Here is an 18,674-nt window from a genome sequence, read left to right as displayed (position 1 = left end):
GTGGAGGAGGGTATTAGTACTGAAAGTGAAGGTGTGAAAGCTTTGGGTCATCCCGTGGGTCTCCTAAGGCAGTGGTCGGCAACTGGTGGGCCAGGGACCACTGGTGGGCCATGAGAAAATTTTGGTGGCCCACCAGTGGGCCACCAAATTTTGGCCGCATAGAAATGTCGTCCCCCCCAAACAATCCAGGCCATGCGGGAACACAAGGCTGCACTGCCCACATGGCCTGCCTACCCACTGGCTCCCACAAACCTTACCTTGAGCAAACCTTACCTTGAGTAGAGCTACGCGGGCTGGAACTGGAAGGTAAGACCAAGGGCGGGGGAGGGAAATGCGCTCCGGGTGGCTTGCTGATGTTGGTGGGAAAGTGGGTCCTATATTCCAGAGCTGCAGGAGTCACAGGACTGGCCCTTTGGTCATCCTGGAGCAGCTCCTCCAGTCCATGGCAGGCCGGTGCACCCAGGTAGAGGAGCAGCTGCTCCGGGATGACCAAAGGACCAGTCCTGTTGACTCCTGCAGCTCCGGAATATGGGACTGACTTTCCCACCAACATCAGCAAGCCGCCGTCAGTCAAAATTCATATTAGTGGTCCGCGGGATTTAAAATTATGAGTTTGGCGGTCCCTGAGGTACCAGAAGGTTGGCGGCCCCTGTCCTAAGGGGGCAACTAAATGTTTTGCATGCAGAAAGTGCAGTGGGTATTATAGCAGTAGTGCGAACAGCGTCAGACCAAGTGGCATAAACCAGAATTCAGGTGACCGCCCAGAATTGGCTGGATTCAGACATGCAAAACCACGAATTGCTTCCGTTCACCCAACAACAGTTGTGCATATTGTTTCAAAACCACCGGGGCGGGGTTTCCAAAGACACAAACGCCACGAAGCAAGGACTTCAAGCTTGCAGACTTAAGCTCTACCTTCATTCCTAGGGGGTTAACTCCTTGCGGTCTTACGTGTTGCTTCCTCTTCCTCTTCCTCAGAGATGATACCCATAAAGTGGACGTTATTAATTATGCCCAGAATAAGGCCACCCGCTGCTCTCAGAACGGTGCTCTGATTGACAAGGAATCTGCTCGGCTTCTCTGGGACTTTGTCGTTCTCCTGTGCAGGCAAAACGGGGTAGGTGCTCGAGGCCCCCTTTCCACGTCTTGCATAGAGCAGTTCTCCAGTTCCGCCTTTCACACCTTCACACGGTGTCGGTTTTGGAAGCCTTTATTTTATTTAGAAGCTTCCGTGCTGCCACATCTTAGTGCCTGGGAATCTGGGGGGGATTTCACAGAGAGGTGGAAGATTAGACTCAACAACATTCTTTTCATAAAGTCAAGGACAAGTTACCCTGCACCTGGAAAAGGAGTGATTATAGCAGAGGTCTCCAAACTTGGCACTTTAAGACTTGTGGACTTCAACTCCCAGAATTCTCCAGCCAGCATAGCTGGCTGGAGAATTCTGGGAGTTGAAGTCCACAAGTCTTAAAGTTGCCAAGTTTGGGGACCCCTGGGTTAAGAGGATTGTCTCCAGTTGGGCCGTGTGATGGACTTGCGGGTGAGGGGATGGCTTTTGATTTTTAATTACGAAGGGAAAACCCAGAACTCTCAGATTTGGGCTTTCCCAGATGTGCCAGTATGAGCAACAGCTGGCCCTGGAGAACACACACACACACACACCTGCCTCCCCCCCACCAACATCTCCCAAAAGTGCCGCCAGTGTTAATGTCTTCAACTTGGCAGTAAGGAAAATGGGAGAATAATCGTGTTGACTCTATTTAATGGACGCAATATGAGTTGATCCATATTTATTTAATTCATCCTGAGCCTGGTTAGCTTAGCTCTGCCTTGAGAAATGCCCGAATGTTGGCTTATAATAGCCTTTGGGGTGATTTTTCTTTTTTTCAGTAGCTAATTCTATAACTTAATTGAAATAAAAGGCTCATGGCCAAGGATCTTTTGTGCAGCCAACCTGCAATCGATTCATTCCTTGTTGATTATGAAGCATTCTTCACACTTCCTCAATCTGCTAAATTCCACATCAGAAACTGAGAAGAGACCCAGGGATAGAGTAGAAAAAGATTGGGCAAATTTTTGCCTCAAGCCTCAGGCCTCTAATTAGGCCAGGAAAGATGCACTTTAAAGTAGATCCTTCCGCAGATCTGATATTCATGGTTCAGCCTATATTTTCAAGAAAGTAATCATGCTCCTAATATTAGTATATTGCTTATCAGAGGTAGGTTGGGTGCAATTTATGGGGATGTCTTCAGGAGGAGTCCCACCTTGCCAAGTTTTGTTCTGGAGAAGTTTGAAGAAGATGCCTTTGGTTTCATTGTCGTGTTACCAGAATGCTCTGAATCATCCCTTTGCCTTCTAGAGGCCCAGAGTTTCAGTTGCTTCAGTCACTTGGAACAAAATGTGTTTTCTGCAGCTCTGGGTCTCTTCTCGGTTATGTGAGGCATAACCGAGGTTACGGTTTGGGATGAAACATCCTGGACTTCTTTTTATGTTTACCAGGTTGCTGATTTCAGCAGAACCACCGGAAATCCTGTATGGTTAACCCCCTTTCCCCTTTATTTGTTAGCGATACACTCACAGATCTGCGTCTCTCTCTTTCCATGGACACATCTGAGTTAATTTTTAAGTAGGGTGGACTTTCCACCCTGAAATTAAACTCCCACTGGATGACTGCAGTAGAAAGCCCCAACCATACGTCGCCATCTTCTGGTCCTGCACCCCAGTGGGTTTGATGGGCAAAAGCAGACCCTCCCTAGAGTTTCTGCTCCCCTCCCACCCACCCCTTCACTGCCAGCCTGTCTAGGATGTCTGTAGAGATTTTCCGTCATCCAGGTCACGGTTGTCCCAAAGGTGTTTTTTTTTCTTGTTTTTTTTTATTTTGAAGTCGTTTTGCTTCTCATCCAAGAAGCTTCTTCAGCTCTGATTGGATGGTGGGGAATGGGGGGATTTATATTCCTTGCAGACAGCTGGTCATTTGCATCCTATTACCGAGTCATTGAGGCCACTTGGGGTTTTCTCTGCGTCCTCAGGGTTACCTGAGTGGTGCTCCTGGTTCCTGTAGTCTGCAATTGTTCTCTCTGGAAATCCCTTCCTACTCCCACACCATTCGAAGAGTGTTCATCCCAAATTGTATAGCTAAAAGCTAAAATTGCAGACTAGAGGAACCATTTGCACTACTCAGGTGACCCTAAGGGCACAGATAAACCTCCAAGTGGCCTCAGTGACCCTCTAAAAGGAGACAAATGACCAGCTGTCCGCAAGGAATATAAATCCTTCCATTCCCCACTGTCTTGTCAGAGCTGAAGAAGCTTCTGGGATGAGAAGTGAAACAACCTCAAAAGGGAAAAAACAAGAAAGTCCAGGTGCTTCCTGAAAAAGCATCTTTGGGTTAAAGATGGTATTCAGCAGGTTCTGACCAGTTCTGGAGAACCGGTAGCGGAAATTTTGAGTAGTTCGGAGAACGGCAAATCCCACCTCTGCCTGGAGATTTTACAGTCTCCTTCTCCTGCCGCGCCCACAAAGCCATGGCCACAGAACTGGTAGTAAAAACATTTGAATCCCACCCCTGGGTCTGTCTTAGGCTGGTTTCTCAACCTTAAGCCACTTCCCAACTCCCAGAATTCCCTTGTTTTAAGAGCTTCCCCTTTTTATTTGTAGACAGTGGTGGGCACGGACATTGCCGAGCTGCTGCTCCAGGATCATAAGACCGTGTGGCTGCCCGGGAAGTCGCCCAACGAAGCCAACCTGATCGATTTCACCAACGAGGCCGTGGAGCACATGCCTGAAGAGAGTGGAGAGGCTCAGCTGTCCTTCCTAACGGACAGCCTCATCGCCACCATCGACAGCCTAGAGAAGGAAACGGAGCGCTTCCGGGAGCTGCTGCTTTATGGGCGCAAAAAGGTGCCCGTCTCACTTGGCTTCCTTCCTCCTTGTAGTGTTGGCTCCTGCAAAAAGAAAAAAAATTAACACCCTGCGTTCTTTTCCAAATAGGATGCTCTGGAATCTGCCATGAAACATGGGCTTTGGGGCCATGCATTGTTGCTTGCCAGTAAGATGGACAGCAGGACGCATGCTCGAGTGATGACCAGGTAGGGGATGAGACCTCTGGGTGCCTCTGATCTCAGTCGGGACCCTTAGTAAGGCCCCACTGCAAACCATTTTGGTCACCATACTAGAAGAAAGATGTTGAGACTTTGGAACAAGTGCAGAGAAGAGCAACTAAGAGGATTAAAGGCCTGGAGACTAAAACATACGAAGAATGGCTGCAGGTTTTGGGTTTGGCCAGTCTAGAGAAAAGAGGGACTAGGGGGGGCATGATAGCAATATTCCAATATTTGAGGGGTGGCCACAAAGAGGAGGGGGTTACATTTTTCTCCAAAGCACCTGAAGGGAAGACAAGAAACAACGGATGGAAACTAATCTAAGCAACCTGGAATTAAGGAGAAACTTCCTAACAGGGAGGACAATTATCCAGTGGAACTACTTGCCACCAGAAATGGTGGCTGCTTCATCACTGGAGGTTCTTAAGAAAAAAGTGGTCAGCCACTTGTCTGAAATAGTAGAGATTCTCCAGCTTGAGCAGGGCTGGACTAGAAGACCTCCAAGGTCCCTTCCAGCTTCTCTTCTCTTCTCTTCTCTTCTATTCTATTCTATTCTATTCTATTCTATTCTATTCTATTCTCTATTATTATTCTATTCTACAGGAGATCTTTGGGCCAGATCTGGTCAGGAGGCCAATGCAACAACCTCTTTTCTCGCTTTGGGTCTTGCAGTGTCTCTCCAAAGGGGAACTAAGGCAGTTTTTCTCCTTGGATTGTTGATTGCTGACCGTTGTACTCTTTTCTTCCCTTTTAACCTGTTTTTTAATTAAAAACAAAGTTAAAATACAACATAGAGAACTAAAAAAAATGCAAAAGGAAAATGAAAAAACAACAACAATCAAAATGTTAAAAAGATGCATAAAAAGACATTATGCACACATCATCCCTTCTAGTTGAATACTGATTAATATATTATTACAACATTAGTTCCCACCCCCTGCAAAACAAGCCCTCCAAAAAATTTTAAACTAAGACTGAATTTACTATATTGAATTAAGCAGCAATTGACCAGAGACAATATTAAGAAACAAACATGGATATTTGACCCATGACAATTTGTTTATAACTTTTGGGATGATTTGGGATAGATAAGATGCCATGGTAAATTTTTGTACCAGTGGATTACAATAACAGTCTGCTATCAGAGAACTTTGGAACTCTACATTTTGTTTTGTTTCACTAATATTGTTTTTCCTGTTAAGTATTTGGTCATTATCCCAAAAGTGTTTTTTTTTTTTCAAGAGGCAACTGGAGTTTCTGGTTTGTCTTTGATGACATTTCACTTCTCATCCAAGAAACTTCTTCAGCTTTGAAGGACCTTCTACACCAGTCTTAGTAATTTAAAACTTTTTGCAGAGCTAAAGAAGCTTCTTGGATGATCTGACTAACAGATTAACAGAGTTGGAAGGGACCTTGTAGGTCATCTAGTCCAGCCCCCACTCAAGCAGGAGACCCTACACCATTTCTGACCGATGATAGTTCAGTCTCTTCTTGAAAGCCTCCAGCGATGAAGCTCCCACAACTTACGAAGGAAATTTCTGTTCCATCGATTGGTTGTTCTCACTGTCAGAAAATTCCTCCTTATTTCCAGGTTGAATCTCTCCTTCCATTATTCCTTGTCTAGCCTTGAGGTACTTTGGGAAATAGCTTGACCCCCTCCTCCTCTCTGTGGCAACCCCTCCAATATTGCAACACTTCACTAGACTAGCCAGGCCCAGCATGAGAAGCGACACATCTTCAAAGTAAAACAAAGGGAGTCCAGTTGCCTCTTGGAAAAAGCATCTTTGGGACCACCGTGAGCTGGATGACTGAGAATCCCCAGAGAGATTTGATCCCTAATATAAGAGACAGAAGACAGGTGAACATGTTGCACAGAAATTTACTCTCTTCTTTCTAGATTCGCCAACAGTCTCCCGATAAACGACCCGCTGCAGACTGTTTACCAGCTGATGTCTGGTCGGATGCCGGCAGCCTCGACTGTAAGTTCCAAGAGGGATCCCACCCCGTAGCTTCCCAGGGTTGGGATTACAGCTTCCATGCTTCCAGGGAATTCTGGGGCTGATGGCCTCAATATGCAGAGACAAGTACCGTATTTTCTCGTCTATAAGATGCCCCCCTTGTATAGGACGTTTCCCACACACACACACACACTTTGCTTACCCAAAATTCAGACATCAATATTTTAAACCTTAAACAGAAGACAGTTTGTCAGGGTTCCAAGTAATAGGTCCCATTCAATAAGAACTCCATGGCAGACAAGTCCCTCGAAGAACATTTTTATTAGGACGTATCAAATTGGCCACTTCCTGATGGAAAACCGGCTCTCAAGTTGATGCCAGTCCCCCCCCCCCACCCAATTTAAAACAAAACTTCATCATTCCCCCTCCCAGAGTCTCAGTCACACGATCCAATCAGCATACAGTCCAGTTGCAAGAGGACCTCCGCCCCCGCCCTGCAGACACCTGCACGGATGTCCTTGATTCCCAGGGAAAAGAATTTTATTTAGGCTACAACACCCCAGCTAATCTCTACAACCACCCCCCTCCCCAGCCCCTTCACTCCAGGCTGTGTTAGCCCTGCGTTGTGGTTCGCCGGCAGTAGGTGCGGATGGCTGAGGTCTCGGAGAGCAAGGATTCGGTTGAGGGGCCTCTGCATGTGATGCAGGGATGGGGCCAGGACTATCAGAGAGTGGGGTGCTGCCTTCGGAGCTTGTGGAGTACGGCAGCAGTGATGAAGAGGACCCCGGGGTGTCTGTCCTGAGTGCACGTGAATGCAGGGCTGCTCAAAGGAAAGAGCAGCTGACTCGGGAATAAGGCTGCAAGGTGATGGCTCCTCCCATAAGGGATAAAAGCCAGCCTTCGGGGTTGGCTTCTTTGCAGGAAGCAAAGAAGTTCTTTCAACTCCCAAGTTCTCGTGGAAGTCCTGTCTGTTCTGGTTTGTGTTTGGAGATTTTTGGTTTGGAATATTTCTCTGCAGTTAATCTTGTATTCTTGGCAGCCTTACGTAACCTTGAAAGGGCTCACTCTTATCTGGGACAATTAGTTTTAATGACCCTTGGCTGTGAATGAACAGAATTCACAGAGACGCATTAAAAAGGTTTGCTTTGTGTTTCTTTGATTTAAATGAGGCTTGGGTCACAACACCCTGAAGCCCTGAGAAGAGAAACCTCCTGAGTAACAACATCCCCCCCCTCCCCCCAAATTGGCCATATTCCTCAGGGTTGACACATTTATTTTGCAAAGGAAAACATTTGCTTACCGGTACCGGTATTTATTTTTTGTTTGTTTTCTGACATTTTTATGGGCTCAGAATGCTCTGACATTACCACTCCCTTTCACACCTGGGCACCAGCAACACGCAGCATCAGCTGACGCCAGTGACATAAGGTTCATGATGGGAGGAAACCTGTCAGCTGGTTTCTGCAAGCGGAGGTTTGGCTCCCGAGGCTAATTTGCAGAGATAAGGTATCGGCAGTCTCGTAACCTCGGTGTTCTGGCCCAGCTCCCCAAACACTGACAAACCCTCTGAAGTGAACTCAAACATTTCTTTATTAGGAGCACCAGCAGCCCCCGGCAAAAAGTTTCTCTTTCAATACAAGCTAACAAGTCTGTCCATCTGGGAGATGAATAGTTGTCTGCCAGATCTATTCATCTTTTCCCCCTGCCTTTTATCCCCAGAGCTAGGGTGTGGCCTCACTAGCAGCGGAGGCTTTTCCGTCCCAAGGGCCGGCCCATAGATTTCCACTGCTCTCCTCTCCTCTGCCTTCTGCGCAGCCGCGCATCAGGCACTGGACCCAGCAGTTTCTCCTCTTCCTCATCAGCCCCTCCAGACCTGGGGGCTGTTGACTCTCCATCTGAGGGCTGACGGATGGCCCAGGCTCTGCCTCTCTCTCTCTCTCTCTCTCTCTCTCTCTCTCTCTCTCTCTCTCTTTCTCTCTGCCAGCTCCATTCCCTCTTCCCCCTCCCAGGATGTCTGATGCCGACCCCGACTCCCACGCCGCCTCCTCTGATTCAGCTGCTGGGGGGGCTGGTGGCCAACAAGCCAAAGTACAAGGCTCTCCTCTTGCCCTCCGCAACCCCCATGCATAAGATGCCCTCCATTTTTAGGTCAACATTTTTAAAGAAAAACTATCATCAGGAAAACACCGTGTTTCTGTCGGCCGCTTCAGCGCTTCCGTGCTCATCCTGGCTGGGATGCACATCCTTAGTTCCCACTCTATGCCAACTTGGGGGGCTTTATAAATTTGCTGCCTCCTCTCATCTTTCCGTGGCTGACAGCATCGGCCCCTCCCCTCTTTTTCTTTTAGTGCTGTGGAGATGAGAAGTGGGGGGACTGGAGGCCTCACCTGGCCATGGTCCTCTCCAACCTGACCAATAACACGGACGTCGAGTCAAGGACGATTGTCACCATGGGGGACACGCTGGGTAATCCTGCAAGGGCAAAGGGGGTGGAGGGTGGGGAAGGGGGGGGGGCAGTGTATCTGGAACCGGGTTTTGGGGCGGGGGGAGGGGTGTCAGGATTTGTGGTCCCAGAAGGCTGGATCTTTTGCAAGGGTTAGTGACAGGAATTCCAGCAAGGGGAATAATTTACTTATTCCTTACTCCATTTACTTATTTCCTTACTCCATTGTGTTTAGCCTTCACCATCTCCCTCACAGAGACATTCTGGGTGTCAACTCATAAAACATCCCTATGCCTGTTATAGTAGTTGCCCTTAAAAAAAGTGTGTGTGTGGGGGGGGGAATCTGGAAGAGCAGTGCAGCAGTTTGAAAGCGAAAGTTCATTCCAACTCTTCTCTTTAAAAGATTATAACTAAAATACCAGAGGTTTTGCTCGCAAATATATTTAATTGGAGAATGTGAATGATGACACCCAGCCCTGAACGTGCCCAATTGGAGAATCTGGTTGATGAAACACCCAGGGGGGAAACAGGATCACAGGTTTCCTTTCTTTCTTTCTTTCTTTCTTTCTTTCTTTCTTTCTTTCTTTCTTTCTTTCTTTCTTTCTTTCTTTCTTCCTTCCTTCCTTCCTTCCTTCCTTCCTTCCTTCCTTCCTTCCTTCCTTCCTTCCTTCCTTCTTTCTTTCTTTCTTTCTTTCTTTCTTTCTTTCTTTCTTTCTTTCTTTCTTTCTTTCTTTCTTTTTCTCTCTCTCCTTTCTCCCTCCCTCCCTCCTTTCTTCTCTCTCTCTCCCTCTCTCTTTCTCCTTCCTTCCTTCTTTTCTCTCTTTCTGACTGTAAATGACGTATGCCAGGGCAGGTCGCCTCTAGTGAATCCTTTGTGAATCCAGGGCAGGTCGCCTCTAGTGAATCCTTTGCAGTTTTTTGAAGTTTGGCTCAGGAATCATGATTTAATTAGGGCGATTGCTGGAGTCCTGACAACTGGGCTTTGTACAGATAAAAGTTAAAACATAAACACACCAAATATAAAAATTTAAAGGGAGGGGGGGCGCAGGGGATACTTAAAATGTGACACTAGGATGCTCCTGGTGGGATCCACTTCCTGAGAGGATTCCTTGTTTGTCTTTGGTTGCAGCTTCCAAAGGCCTCTTGGACGCTGCTCACTTCTGCTACCTGATGGCCCAAGAGGGCTTCGGCGTCTACACCAAGAAGACCACCAAGCTGGTGCTCATCGGTGCAAACCACAGGTATTTTGGGGAATCCTTCCAGTTTTTCTCCCTCGGGATCAAGCTGCTGCCTTGGTTCCTTCCGCCTCTCTCCCTAAAGAGCCCAGGACGCTGCTCCTCCAGACCTTCTCCAGGCGTGGCTGCCCTTCTACGCTCCCCTTCCCCTTCCGTTTGCAGCTCAGGGTAGTTGTAACCACGCAGCCTCGTTTGCAGGGCGGGTATGCAGAGGGCCTGGAGCAGCTCTGGGCCCTCCCTCCCACCGCTGTGCAGAGAGGCTGGCACATCAAGAACAGCTCTCTTGATTGGCTTGGAACAGAGGATATATGTCCCTGGGGCTCACCCAGCCTTCAGCGGGGCTTGCTTTCATGGTTTAAGAGGGAATTGCAGCCAAGGACCCTGGGGGCCCCAGGAAGGAGGGTCGCTTGCTTCCCCCAGCCCAGTCCTTGACTTGATGCCCCATGGAGGGGCAAAGCCGAAGCCACGCCCTTCTCTCCAATGGCTCCTGCCAGCCTCGCAGCGCTGCTTCAGAAGCTGTTCTGGGCCACGGAAGAAGGATGTCGGTCTCTCTTCTTCTGCTCCTCAGCTTGCCTTTTCGGAAGTTTGCCAGCAACGAGGCCATTCAGCGGACAGAGACCTACGAGTACGCCCAGTCCCTGGGGACTCAGCCCTGCTCCCTGCCCAACTTCCAGGTTGGCATCTCTCTCTCTCCGTCTCTGTCTCTCTCCCTCCCTCCCTCCCTCCCCCTTCCTTCCTTCCTTCCTTCTTTTTCTCACTCCCTCTCTTTCTCTCCTTCCTTCCTTCCTTTCTTTCTCTCTTTCTCCTTCCTTCTTTCTCTCTCTCTCCTTCCTTCTTTTTCTTTCTTTCTCTTTCTCTTTCCTTCTTTTCTTTCTTTCTTTCTCCTTCCTTCCTTCTCTCTCTCTTTCACTCTCCTTCCTTCCTTCTTCTTTCTCTCTCTCTTTCTTTCTTTCTTTCTTTCTTTCTTTCTTTCTTTCTTTTCTTCTTCTCTCCTTCCTTCTCTCTCTCTCTCTCTCTACTTCCTTCTTTTCTTTCTTTCTTTTTCTTTCTCTTTCCTTCTTTTCTTTCTTTCTCCTTCCTTCCTTCCCTCTCTTTCGCTCTCTTTCTTTCTTTCTTTCTTTCTTTCTTTCTTTCTTTCTTTCTTTCTTTCTTTCTTTCTTTCTCTTTCTCTTTCTCTCTCTCTCTCTCTCTCTCTCTCTCTCTCTTCCTTCTCTCTTCTTTCTTTCTCTTTTTCTTCCTTCCTTCTTTCTTTCTCTCTTTCTCTCTTTCTCTCTTCTCTCTCTCTCTCCTTCTTCCTTCCTTCCTTCCTTCCTTCCTTCCTTTCCTTCCTTCCTTCCTTCCTTCCAGTGTAAGTGCTATTGCTAGCGCTATCCCATTTTACGACCTTTCTTGCCACAGCTGTTAAGTGAATCCCTGCAGCTGATAGGTTAGTAACCCGGTCGTTAAGTGAATCTGACTGCTCCCATTCACTTGGCTCGTCAGAAAGGTCACAAAAGCAGATCGCCTGACCTTTGGACACAGCGACCATCATTAAATACGAGCCAGTTTGGCAAGGCTTTGAATTTTGATGACATGGCCACGGGGGATGCTGGAAAGGTTGTCACTGTCAAAAATAGTCACAAGTCCCTTTTTTCAGTGCCGTTGTAACTTTGAGCGGTCCCTAAGTGGAACGGCTGTAAGTCGAGAACTAGCTGTAATTAATGAAAGGGAGGTGAAAGGTCATGGAGGTTGGCCTTTGTTCCGTCCCCGTCCTCAGTCTCTCTTAACCAGCATCTTCTCTGCCTCTCAGGTGTTCAAGTTCCTCTACGCTTGCCGGCTGGCTGAGATGGGACTCATTGCGCAATCCTTCCATTACTGCGAAGTTATTTCCAAAGCCATCCTGACAAACCCCGGCTGCTATTCGCCGGTTCTTATCGCCCAGGTGATCCAGGTCAGCATCCTCTGCAGCAGCAGGATGACTCGCTTAAACCTTCAGGGGTGGGGGTGGGGAGGCCAGGGTGTCAGGATTCCAGCAATCGCCCTAATTAAATCAGGACTCTCGAGCCAAACTTCAAAAAAATTCAAAGGATTTAATTGAGGTGACATACTGGCCCTGCCCTGGAGGAAGCCAACTCTGGCCTACGTCATTTACAGTCCCCCTTGACCCTGTTTCCCCCCTGGGGGGTCTCATCAACCAGATTCTCCAATTGAGCACCTTCATGGGCTGGGTGTCATCAACCACATTCTCCAATTAAATATATTCACGGGCAAAAGCTCTGGTGTTTTAGTTACAACCTTTTAAAGATAAAGAGTTGGAATGTACTTTCTCTTCCAAACTGCAGCACTGCTCTTCCAGATTTCCTTTCTCTCCCCGCCCCCATTTTTTTTTTTCATGGCAACTACTAAAACAGGCATAGGAATGTTTTATGAGTTGACACAGGGTTTCCTGCCCTGTTTCTGGGACCCCAGAGCTTAGCAGGGGCTTCAGAACACAACACCCCACCCCACCCCCCTTTTCCGTGTGTACCATCCCTTTGTTAACTCCAGATACGTGGGGATCACAATTCCTGGGACCCCAGACTCTGACCGTTCTGGGAGAATTTTAACAGAATAACAGAATTGGAAGGGATCTTGTAGGGTCATTTAGTCCAACCCCCTGCCCAAGCAGGAGACCCTACACCATTTCTGATAGATGGCAGTCCAATCTCTTCTTGGAAGCTTCTAAGGATGAAGCTCCCACAACTTCTGTTCCATGGGTTGATGGCTCTCACTGTCAGGAAATTCCTCCTTGTTTTCAGGTTGAATCTCTCCTGGATCAGTTTCCATCCATTATTCCTTGTCTGGCCTTCGGTTGCTTTGGAAAATAGCTTGACCTCCTCTTCCTCTCTGTGGCAGCCCCTCAAGTATTGGAAGTCTGCATGTCCACCCTGGTCCTTCTCTTCCTTAGACTAGCCAGGCCCAGTTCCTGCAACCGTTCATCGTATGGTTTAGCCTCTAGTCCCCTCATCATCCTGGTTGTTCTTCTCTGCACTCTTTCTTGAGTCTCAACCTCTTTTTTATAGTGTGGTCACCAAAACTGGATGCAGGACTCTAGGTGTGGCCTTACTAAGGCTTTATAGGGTGGTATCAGTACCTAGAGAGTAAGGCTGTCTTAGCTCCTGCAGGCAGATCCTGCTGTTTCTCCTTTTCAGGATAAACTGGGCACTCCTAGGAAATGTCACGATACGACTTTTAAAATCCCCATTCTTCCTTTTACAGATTTCCTCTCAATTGCGGCTCTTTGACCCTCAGATAAAGGAGAAGCCTGAGCAGGAATTATTTATTGAGCCCAACTGGCTAATTCAGCTCCGACACTTGGACGGGCAGATTAAGGTGAGTTTCACGTCCTTTTACATCAGACGGTCCGTTTTGTAGGAATGTCTTGAGAAAAAAAAAAAAGATTTCCTTGCCAGTGTTTTCTCTGTAACTGTAAAATGTTGGCTGTAGTCAGATCAGTCAAAATAACAACCACAGAAGTTAGTTAATAATCCCACCATCCTGACAGACAATAATTAACAGACAAGATCATTCCAGATAGTGCTCAGTTCAAAGTTACAACCAGGGTTGGGATTTACCTGGTCGGTCGGGTTTTATAGAACCGGTTGTTAAGGTTCTGTGCAGTTCGGAGAACCGACAAATCACACCCCTTGCTGGTCCCTCCCTGCCCGTCACTCCTTACCTGGCATGCACGCCATCAAACTTGCCTGCGTTTGACCATCAGCTGTTCTGCTGTGCCGGGAGATTTAGATTCGCTAGAAAGCAGGAAATGGTTGGATTTCTTGCTTTCTAGCTAATCTAAAAACAGAGCTGAACCGAAACTTCTATTTTTCAGTGCAGACTCAGGTAGCAGATGGCAGAAAGGTAGATATCTGAGTGAATCTGTGATTCTGTGAGCAACTCAATCTGCCTGGCTGCTCTGCCTGATTTTGGGTAAAAGTTGCTCTTTTTTAAAAAAAATAAAAAATGAACATACAAGCCATGCCCCGCCAGTCATGTGACCACCTAGCCACGCCCAGTCAGCAAGTCATGACCACCAAGCCACGGCCACAAATCAAGCCACGCCCACAGAACCGGTTGTTAAGAAATTTGAATCCCACCCTTGGTTACAACAGCACTGGAAAAAGGGACTTACGATCGTTTTTCAGACTCGTGACCATTGCAAGCATCCCCACGGCCACGTGATGAAAATTTAGGCCTTTCACTGACTCATACTTATGACGGTTATAAGTCCCAGGGCCATGTGATCCCCTTTTGCGACCTTCTGACAAGTGAAGTCAATGGGGGAAGCCAGTTTCGCTTAACGACCGCTAGCTGCAGCGATTCACATAACCACTGAGGCAAGAAAACTTGTACAGTGGAGCAAAACTCACTCAAACAAATGTCTCACTTAACAACAGAAACTTTTGGGCTCAATTGTTGTTGTAAGTTGAGGAATCCCTGTACTGATCTGCAAGGCTTCTCAATGTGGGAGAGTTCAGGCAAGCTCTCCATGGATGCTGACTGAATTTTGGTTCATTCTGCAGGGCGACTTAACTATATAATGCCTCTCCCACCACCCTGAGTCCAGGGAGCCAGAACCATGAAAGCATAGCTAAGAGTGAGAGGTGCGTACAAGGAGCCAAGGGAAAGAGACCCCTAGGAAGGTAGAATAGACTAGAGAATAGAATAGGAATAGGAATAGAATAGAATTCAGAATAGTATAGTATAGTATAGTATAGTATAGTATAGTATAGTATAGTATAGTATAGTATAGTATAGTGGAAGGGAAAGAATAGAATAGAATAGAATAGAATAGAATAGAATAGAATAGAATAGAATAGAATAGAATAGAATAGAATAGAATAGAATAGAATAGAGGAAGGGAAGGGAAGGGAAGGGAAGGGAAGGGAAGGGAAGGAAGGGAGGGAAAGAATAGAATAGAACAGGACAGGATAGAAGAGAATGGAATGGAATGGAAGGAAGGGAAGGGGAAGGGAAGGGATAGAATAGAATAGAATAGAATAGAATAGAATAGAATAGAATAGAATAGAATAGAATAGAATAGAATAGAATAGAGGAAGGGAAGGGAAGGGAAAGAATAGAACAGGACAGGATAGAATAGAATAGAATGGAAGGGAAGGGAAAGAATAGAATAGAATAGAATAGAATAGAGGAAGGGAAGGGGAGGGAAAGAATAGAACAGGATAGGATAGGATAGGATAGAATAGAATAGAATAGAATAGAATAGAATAGAATAGAATAGAATAGAATAGAGGAAGGGAAGGGAAAGAACAGAACAGAATAGAATAGAATAGAATAGAATAGAATAGAATAGAATAGAGGAAGGGAAAGAACAGAATAGAATAGAATAGAATAGAATAGAATAGAATAGAATAGAGGAAGGGATGGATGGGAATGAATGAATGAATAGAATAGAATAGAATAGAATAGAATAGAATAGAATAGGGAAGGGAAGGAAAGAATAGAATAGAATAGAATAGAATAGAATAGAATAGAATAGAATAGAATAGAATAGAATAGAATAGAATAGAAATAGAATAGAATAGAATAGAATAGAATAGAACTGGAAGGGACCTTGGAGGTCTTCTAGTCCAGCCCCTGCTCAAGCAGGAGGATCTATACCATCTCAGACAAGTGACTGTCCAGTCTCTTCTTGAACACGTCCAGTGAGGTTTGGAGTGCCCAGGATTTCTGGAGGCCAGCCGTTCCACTGGTTCATTGTCCTCACTGTTAGGAAGTTTCTCCTTAATTCCAGGTTGCTTCTCTCCTTGTTTAGTTTCCACCCATTGCTTCTTGTCCTGCCCTCTGATGCTTTGGAGAATAGTTTGTCCCCCTCTTTTATATGGCAGCCCATCAAGTACTGGAAGGCTGCTATCCTGTGTCCCCCACCCCCCCCCCAGTCCTTCTTTCCTCTAGACTGGCCAGACCCGAATCCTGCAGCTCTTCATCCTATATTTGAGTCTCCAGGCCTTTGATCCATCTTAGTTGCTCTTCTCTGAACTTTTCCCAAGACTTTTTCCAACTTCTTCCAGGAATAAAGAGCTTAGGTCAGCTAGACTGGAAATGTATAAATCCCCTACTTTAATTCCCCACCCCCCCCCACACCTTTTTGTTTTTTTTTTTTTTTTTTTTTTTCTCACAAAATCCAAGAAATGTAAAAATCCCCTTAAAAACCCCCCCCCCCCCAAAACCCCTTTTTTTTTTTTTTTTTTTTTTTTTTTCCTTCCTTTCCTTGCCTAGACCGTGGCATTGAATGGCTGGTCTTCGCTGAAAGCGTCCGTTGGCATCCGTCTCGTTCCAGGAGGGCTCCTTCGGTTACGGCCTAGGGAGAGTCACACCCCAGCAGTATTCCTCCAGCACGCCAAGCTCAGAGCACGACCACACCAGTCAGAACGAAAGCCTGGGAGGCAGCCTGGAAGTGGGCTCCAACAACCCGTTGTTGGCCTCCCTGCTGCCCAACATGGTCCAGCCCGGGCAGAGTGTCCAGTTGATGCCTTCAGGTGAGTGCATGGCTTAAGGGAGGCTTCCCTTCCTGGCGTGAAAGCATGGCACCCGGGGAATCGAATGCCCGGCAGCCTTGTGGGAAGCCGGGCAGCTATGTAGGGGCTACCCATTTGTTGGGAAGCATCCCGCTTGCTCCTTTGTTAGCAAGAGCCCTTAGACTTATATACCGTTTTAGAGGGCTTTACAGCTTCTTATGTGGTTTACAGAGCCAGCCTCTTGGCCCCAACAATCTGGGGTCTCATTTTACTGACCTCAGAAGAACGGAAGGCTAAGTCAACCTTGAGCTGGTCAGCATCGAACTGCTGGCAGTAGGCAGAGTTAGCCTGCAATACTGCATTCTCACCACTGTGCCACCACAGCAGATAGATAGATAGATAGATAGATAGATAGATAGATAGATAGATAGATAGATAGATAGATGATAGATAGATAGATAGATAGATAGATAGATAGATAGATATAGATAGATAGATGAGATAGATAGATAGATAGATAGATAGATAATGATAGATAGATAGATAGATAGATAGATAGATAGATAGATAGATAGATGATAGATAGATAGATGATAGATAGATAGATAGATAGATAGATAGATAGATAGATAGATAGATAGATAGATAGATAGATAGATAGATAGATAGATAGATAGATAGATAGCAATAGTTCTTAGACTTATATACCACTTCACAGTGCTTTTTTCAGCCCTCTCTAAGGGGTTTATAGAGTCAGCCTCTTTCCCCCAACCATCTGGGTCCTCTTTTTACCAACCTCGGAAGGATGGAAGGCTCAGTCAACCTTGAGTCTGGTGGGATTTGAACTGCCAAATTGCATGCAGTCAGCAGAAGTGGCCTGCAGCACAGCACTCTAACCACTGCGCCACCAACCACTCTTGATGGTGGCCAAGCAACCGTCTGTGTGAATGAAGGATGCCGGCTGCTCTGAAGCCAGCTGTGGCCATCGCAGAGGGTGGCCTGCAGCGTTCCCTGGCTGCCTTCCAGAGCCCTCCTGCTCGTGTGCAGGACCCTAAAGGAACAGTCAGGGTCATCCTGGACTCTTGCTTTATTATGGGATGCAAAGGCCGTTCTCTTTCCATCCTTTCTCTAGCTCCTCCTACCATCCTGGACGGCGCCGTGGCTCTGACCCCAACTTCCCAACAGGAACCTGCCGCTGCTGTTCCTTTCTACTCCATGGTACCTGCCTCTATGGGCCCAGCACCTGGCTCTCTGAACCCCTATGGAGCCGAGATGAACCCCATGTACAGGGGGCCAGCGGCGCTGCCAGCAGGTCTACCTCCTCAAGGCCCTGAGCTGCAGCCACATGAGGGGACCCAGCATGAAGCAGGTTTGCCTGGGTGGGGAACGGGTGGGGGAGAAATCAGCCGGCAAACTCCCTTCCCTGCCCCATACTGCAGCAGGGGAGCCCAGCAGAGCCTGCAGTTTCTCTACAAAATTTCTAGGAAATTGCCGCATGGAGAGTGAGAGAGAGGAAAGGATCCATTCAGGGCTTTTCCCATTGAAAAAAGCACCTTTAGGATCCCATCTTCCTTGGGGAATTCAGCAGAGAAGCTTCACTTCACTTGGTTGCCCTTAGAGGTTCCCTCTAATTGTAGTTCCCATCTCAGATAGATAACTAGAGGGATTAGCTGGGAGTAGCTCCTAAATCGGGTGTCAAACACCAGGCCCATGAACCACATCCAGCCCGCGATTAGGTCTAATCTAGCCCCCATCCTGGAAAATGTAAGGGGCCGGCCTGAGTCGCTTCGGCCTGGTCTACCCAATGCGAAGAGGAAACATGCCAGCAGTTTGGGGAGTGGTGTCAAGCTGGCCATGCCCACTCAGTTGCCCAGTGTGTGGCATCAAGGTGGCCTCACCTACCCAGTCAGCCACATCCACCCGCTACCCCGAGGTCAACCACAGTCCTGATGCGACCCTCAATGAAATTGAGTTTGACACTTGTGATGACCCAAAGGGGCGTGACACAAAGGCAACACAGTCAGATAATCAGTAGGAGTCCCTTTATTAGCTCCAACTTTGCCCCCAATGTCCTGGTTACCTCCTGGCTGGAGAAAAACTCTCCCAGGAACAGCCTTTGGCTGCAGAGAATCAAGTCCAAAACGTGGTCAACAAAAACTGCAACTATAAGTCCAATCAAGGCAGGATAATGAGTCCGGCAGGGCAGGAGAAGGAATTCCAGATGTGAAGGAACAGCAGTAATTCAACACGGTTGGGAAGATGCCAGGAACACAGATAAGCAACCACAAAAGTCACGTTTGCTCCCAACAGCTGCCGCACACAGCCTTTTCTTATCAATTGTCTTCCCAGCTGTGGCTAATGAAGGAATCAGGGCCCTTTCCTCCCCAGAAGCCACGCACCCCACATTGCTCCCTTCTCCATTCCTCCCTGTGTGCCCTAGG

At 47.2% G+C, this 18,674-nt stretch overlaps 1 protein-coding gene across 1 annotated transcript in view; it reads left to right on the top strand.

Annotated features, from left to right (window-relative positions):
- The window catches only part of SEC16A (SEC16 homolog A, endoplasmic reticulum export factor), a 66,949-nt gene that overhangs the window by 28,207 nt on the left and 20,068 nt on the right, over positions 1-18,674 (top strand). Inside the window, 11 exon segments of the mRNA XM_087944255.1 lie at positions 979-1,117; positions 3,658-3,900; positions 3,991-4,088; positions 5,998-6,079; positions 8,407-8,524; positions 9,631-9,742; positions 10,305-10,410; positions 11,526-11,666; positions 12,974-13,087; positions 16,056-16,254; positions 17,366-17,602. Coding sequence (XP_087800381.1) covers positions 979-1,117; positions 3,658-3,900; positions 3,991-4,088; positions 5,998-6,079; positions 8,407-8,524; positions 9,631-9,742; positions 10,305-10,410; positions 11,526-11,666; positions 12,974-13,087; positions 16,056-16,254; positions 17,366-17,602 — 1,589 coding nt within the window.

The sequence above is a fragment of the Notechis scutatus genome, chromosome 15, assembly GCF_049901735.1.
Source record: "Notechis scutatus isolate UNSWTSFEM ecotype Mainland chromosome 15, rNotScu1.2, whole genome shotgun sequence".
Lineage (NCBI taxonomy): Eukaryota > Metazoa > Chordata > Lepidosauria > Squamata > Elapidae > Notechis > Notechis scutatus.
Note: the sequence above shows the minus strand (reverse complement) of the source record. Positions and strands in the feature narration are given on the sequence as shown.